We start from the raw sequence: 6000 nt of genomic DNA, 5'->3' as shown, positions 1-6000 counted from the left end.
GTGAAAAAGCTGAAAAGTGCTTTCACAGAAATGGGCGTTTATTGGTTTTACTCTAAGTTCCAAAGATGGCAGCCAGCAACTCAATGAGTAACATGGATAGCACGCTACATTCTCTGAGAAGCGAACCTTCAAGATGACAGATACATATCATACAAGGTAAAGCAGGCAACGTCTAACAAGACTGATATAATGCGGTAAACAAAGAGTGAACACAGAAATAGATATATAATTGAAATTGCATTAAAGGAGCAAAGAGTGAAGACCCAAACTATCTCAAATAATCTCTTTTATCTTTGCTTTTTATCTTTGTTGAATAATTGATGGTTTTTAACCTACTCATTTGGTTATGGTTTGTTTGGTTTTGTTGTTGTTTTTCTTTTACAAATTTTAATTTGTAACCATGCCTAATTTCCACATGGGAAAGAAACACTGTTAGAGAGTCTCATATAAAATTTCTAGCTTTTGTTTTCCTTTATCATTTACTATCAGCTTCCAAAGGAAAGGCAATTCATAAAGCTAAATTCCATACATCCCAACAGTTTTCTAAGTACTGGAAATGCTATGACTTTGCAATGTCACAGAGGGGTGTACATGCCTAATCGCTGCCTGTAGCACTCCCTGTTTGATTGTATAGTGGGTTCATACTCTGTTATAGCCTGGAATGGCTCTACAGGCTCATAAGGAGGTGTGGTGGTCTTGTTGCTGGTGAGATGTAACTAGGTGATGAGCATGCTGACCTCATCAGTGGATTACTCTGTTGAGCTCATAGCTACATGGGGCTGCCAGGTTTTACCCCATTTACCACTTACAGGCCCAGAACAATGGAACCAAGTAACAATGAAACTGTGAGGAAAGATAAATTGTTCTCTATTAAGTTGTTCTCTTAATATTTCATTATAATGATGAAAGCTAACACATATATTTAGAAAAAGAAAGTTATTTAATTCAACTACCCAGTAATAAATATGATTAGCAAGTATTACAAATGGAGTAGGCCTTAACTTATATTTGTGTGAAATTTTTACCTTCTAATTGTCTTTCTCTGAAAATGTTTGGGCTGAAGGGGCAAGAAAGCAAAGATTAAAACATGGTGTATTGTTACCTCTGCAGTATATTCTCAGGGGAACCATCTGCTGCCTGAATCCTAGTTCTTTCTATTATCCACATGCTGTTTGGGAACTTAAAAAAATATGGCTGCTAGGCAGGGAAGATGGCTCAGCAGTTAAGAGAGCTTGTTGCTCTTCTGAAGACCTTGAGTTTGGCTCCAGCACCCACACTTGGTAGCTCACAACAGCCTGGAACTCAGTTCTAGGGTATCTGGTGCTCTCTGCTGGCCTCTGTGGGAACCTGCACGCATGTGGTTCATATACATATGCTTACAAATACACATACATACACATAAAATAAAAATAAATCAACCTTAAAAGACAAACAAGCTATGGGTCACATGCCACCAATGGTTGCTTGGTAGGGCATGTACCACTTCTGATGCAGACGGCCTTAGATTTCTGGAGATGCACACTAGCTGTGTGATGCCGAGCATTTCTGAATAGTACTGTAAGGAGTTTGGAACATTTAACTGGTGTTTCATGATAGAAGCTAAAGCAGGCACAATACTTATTCATAAAATAGGCTAAAAATTAAGAGACAGTATCACAAGTGCCATCTAGGAGGGCTAGTGTTTGGAAAGAGGGAAGTAGGCAACACAGAGTGAATATGGGGGAAAGTGGTCTAGAAATAGCTCATAGCTATTGGATCCTGGATTATTGCCAGAGATACCTCCTTAGGAACAACTGGGTATCCAGGAAGAGTAGCATCTTCTGCCATGGTATTGGATCAAAATGTGTTGCATGAATTATCAGGAGTCTCCATACATCTGTATGCCTTAAAATCTGTCATGATAAATATATAAATCCAAGATTATTTCAGAAGTGAGACTCAGTCCCTACAGTTGCTTACTTGATACCTACATAGAAGCCCAGGACTGGATATCTTAGTCTTGCTTGAGTCTCATCTTCAATCATTGGTCTCTTCCATTTTAACAAGTCCCTTGAAGTTCTTTCTTGTTGTAAAACACATGACAATACACCATTTGGTAGACGTGTGAAGCTCAAGACATATCAGAGAGCAAATAACTGGGCTAAATGGTGGGATAATCAACCAGACTCAGTCCCTCCTTTCCACCATAGCTTCTATAAATTACACAAACATAAAATATACATACATACATACATACATACATACATACATATGTAGTCATAGTTAGGGTTTTACTGCTGTGAACAGAAACCATGACCAAGGCAATTCTTATAAGGATGACATTTAATTAGGGCTGGCTTACAGGTTTAGAGGTTCAGTCCATTATCATCAAGGTCAGAGCATGACAGGTTCCAGACAGACCTGGGGCAGGAAAAGGTGAGAGTTCCATCTCTTGTTCTAAAGGCAGCTAGCAGAAGACTGGCTTCCAGGCAGCTAGGACAACGGTAATAAAGCCCATGCTCATAGTGACACACCCACTCCAACAAGGCCACACCTCCAAATATTGTCACTCCCTGGGCCAAGCATATGCAAACCATCACATAAATAAATTTGTATATATAAATTATACAAGCTGCACATAAGCATCTATAAATTAGTAAATGCTGCATCAGATGAGATAGGTTCCAAATGTGAGCCAAATATCTCACATATTTCCATCAAAAGTAGATATTTCCTTTGTTATGGAGTTAGTAAACACATGAAGTTCACTTCCAGGAAATTTGTCTGGATTGAAAATGGAAACACATTTAAGAAAGATTAATTTTAGGCTTGCTAGGGAAATAGGTAGCGTGAGCACAAAGGTGTAAACTACACCCCTGAGTCAGAGAACTTGAAACCATGTGGGACTTTCAGTTTGGACACTGACTAAAGGGAATAGGGAATGAGTGGAAGGGCTCTGGCAAGGCTGTGGTCTTGAGAGAAGTGGTCAGAGCACATCAGAAACTAGTCTTGGAATAATGGGGCAGGTTATGCTGTGGGAGTTGAATGAATCTGATGATATGATCTGTTCCCTGTAACGGGACTAATTAACGAAGAGATTAAGACCTGCTATATTGCACAAGCAGTGAACAATTATTTCTTTAGTGGCCTTTTAACCAAGCTCTTGATCGTGGATAACCCAAGCCTTTTACACTGTGGTTCCGGACAGCCACAGGTGATGAGCACATGCCTTCAGGAAGTTTGATCCAATGTCCTGTGGCCTAAAGACCAAAGCCTCCTGGTTCCTCAGTTATTGCTCAACCTTCAGTTTGAAAGTCTTAACTTTGGTCTAATTCCTTGTTTTTTGGGTGAGTCTGGTCTTTATCTCCAGTTACTGTCACCATGGTGCTTCTGAGACAAAGGACAAATCCATTTCTTTGACATTTGATACAAAACCATGTACACATGGGTAGTTAAATTGAACCCTGGTTACCTCAGTTGGCTGTGCCCAGTTTCCATACCCAATGGGTGATTGGCACAGGTCCCTCAATTGTATCTATTTACTTCTCAGGTAAGAAATGTGTTCCTTCAACAAGTACTTTTAATTTAAACTATTATTTATCACATTCTCGAATCTTTTAAATATTTCCAAGTTGTAAAACAAAGTTTTAAAGGGCCAATCTTTGTGTTGATTTTTGGTTTAAGCCTGTGATAAACAGTGGTCTGCTGTTCAGGAAAATGTCTTATCTAACACTAATCTCTTTCATCTTGCAAGGTGGAATTTTATTTCATTTTTTTGTTTTTGACCTAGATTCTGTCCCTTGGAAGGCAAATGACTATAGATAATTTTAAAATACTGTGCTAAATGTTGATATAAAAGGATAATTCCTCAAGCACATTTATTTGATTATCCTGAAAATCTGTCAGCCAGAAACTGTCCGCTTTCGTCCACCTTCATTTTTACCTCCTGAGCAGCTCTTGCCATAGCAACTAGAAATGTCTCTGGGCTGAAATAATCCTCTCCAGCTCCCAGCACACAGTCAAGGAATTTTAAAACGGGAGAACTGTGGGACCACAAAACGCTCTCAGAAATTTAAAGGCCCAGGGAGCTCAAGATAAATAACCATTTCCCTTTCTTAAGGTAAGTGCTGGGTTTAGAAAGGTCTGTGTTCCCGTGTCTCCTTTTAAAAATGCTAACGTAATAGTCAGAAACTGTTGTTTAAGCCATAAAAATAATCTCAGGATCTCGTTACTACCCGAGGGTCAATATCGGCTCAACTCTGGATACTACAAGAGATGCTATTAACATTTTGCACTCTTTAAACAATCAATTCAAGACTGTTTTCTTTGTAAATTCTGATTGACTCTAAAGTGATTTCCCATCCTTTCACAGACTATTGCGTAAGTAGATTTATCATCCTTCTGGGGTCTTGAAATTTTTCAGAGATAGTTCATTCACCTGTGTCTTGGTGGATGGTTTTACTAAGCTAAAAGCTAACTAGTGTTTCTTGAACGTCACTAATTTTCTCTAGGACCTTGTCCTCTTCAAAGGCTTCTGACTCAGTGTGATATTGGAAGTATATTAGAAGTCATTTTCTCTTTAATTTTCTCCACTGACTGCACAGACTTTTTTTTTTTAAATGGGGTTGCAGCTAACTCTGGGTCCTGTGCCAGGCACTGGCTGCAGACAAGCAAAGTGCACCCTCATTTAACCATTTGACTGAGTAGTGTAGGCACAGTTTCCTGCCCACTGTGAGGCAGGAAGTTTCCTGCTTGGTCTGGTCTGGTCTTTGGGGTTATAAGCTACATCCAGACCCCCTGTTGTTGCGAATCGGCTCAGGCATCCAATTAGTGAGTCACTTCAAACATGTTGCATGCACAGTCATTGAAGTCTTTATTTCTTTTTTTCCCTTTCAACCATAGGAATCCCTTTGGTTGCACAAAGCCTCCCACTCACATCCACGGCAAGTCAAGCCGAAGAGTGGACATGTGCTTCTGGACAAATCTCTCCGTGTGGATGGTGCTACTGTCCCACTCTCTCAGCATTGTTACCTCTACTGAGAACGGCAAAGCCCTCACTCAAGATAACAGCAGAGCTGGGAGCCTAGACCTGCTAGAAGTTCTGAGGGTCCTCTCTGCTGGTGACCACCGGTCCCACAACCATCCACAAAGCCTCATCAAAGTTCTGTTGGAGAGGACTGGGTGTCCACAGAGAAAAAATGGGACGCAAGGAGATTGCGAGCTGGTTAGTGAAATAAAGTGGGTTTGGGTACTAAGAATCGTCCCAAAGGGAACAGTGGACCACATAGAGATAGTATTATCACAACAAAATGACACACAAAGCTCATATACAAGCAGGAAGTGCAGCATGGCGCGATAATGGCACGAATCTACCGTCCAACAACCCACTCATAAAGGATTGTGTTTTTCATTGGGAAAATAGTGTTTACGCTTCCCAGAGCCTCTCTGCTTCTCTGGGGGCACTGGCTTGCTGATGAATGCTTGACCCATCCTCCTTTCTGCTTTCCTGAGATCCTTTTTTATTTTTGCCCTGCAGTGACCACGGACAATATTAGACAGAGGGTATTGATCTTCCGTGAGACGATCTCAGCTTTCTGATATTTGTCTGACATTCAGGTCCCGAAAGAATGTGCACTCCTAGGTGGTTTGTTTGTTTGTTTGTTTGGCCCGGAGTTAATGTCTTAAGAATCATTAGCAGGGAGCAATTAGAGCTGCAGGAGAGAAGTGAAGTGCAGGAGAGAAGTGTAGAGATGAAACTCTTCCCACGCCTCCCGAGACCGATTCCACAGCCTTCCCCACAGCTTTCCTTCTCCTGGCCTAACAAGTGCGCCCTATCATGTCTCCTCACCGCAATCATTTGTGCAGCTCACAAGGTTTCTGCGTTAAAGCTTCCTCCTTCCCTGGCTGAATCTTGATTTGCCTAGGTCGGTTATGTTGTTGTTAATGATATGTTATTCCTTTTCTCTTCTTCTCTCTGTCTCCCCTCCCCCTCCCCCTCTCTCCCTCTTCCTCTATATCTGT

At 41.0% G+C, this 6000-nt stretch overlaps 1 protein-coding gene across 1 annotated transcript in view; it reads left to right on the top strand.

The window, feature by feature from the left end:
- The first annotated feature begins 3996 nt into the window (after positions 1-3996).
- Positions 3997-6000, top strand: part of Slc39a12 (solute carrier family 39 member 12) — an 83962-nt gene continuing 81958 nt past the window's right edge. Inside the window, exons 1-2 of the mRNA XM_028764946.1 lie at positions 3997-4099; positions 4882-5203. Of these exons, the coding sequence (XP_028620779.1) occupies positions 4946-5203 (258 nt within the window). The 5' untranslated portion in view covers positions 3997-4099; positions 4882-4945. The remainder of the gene's footprint in view (positions 4100-4881; positions 5204-6000) is intronic.

The sequence above is a fragment of the Grammomys surdaster genome, unplaced genomic scaffold, assembly GCF_004785775.1.
Source record: "Grammomys surdaster isolate TR1022 unplaced genomic scaffold, NIH_TR_1.0 146, whole genome shotgun sequence".
NCBI lineage: Eukaryota > Metazoa > Chordata > Mammalia > Rodentia > Muridae > Grammomys > Grammomys surdaster.
Note: the sequence above shows the minus strand (reverse complement) of the source record. Positions and strands in the feature narration are given on the sequence as shown.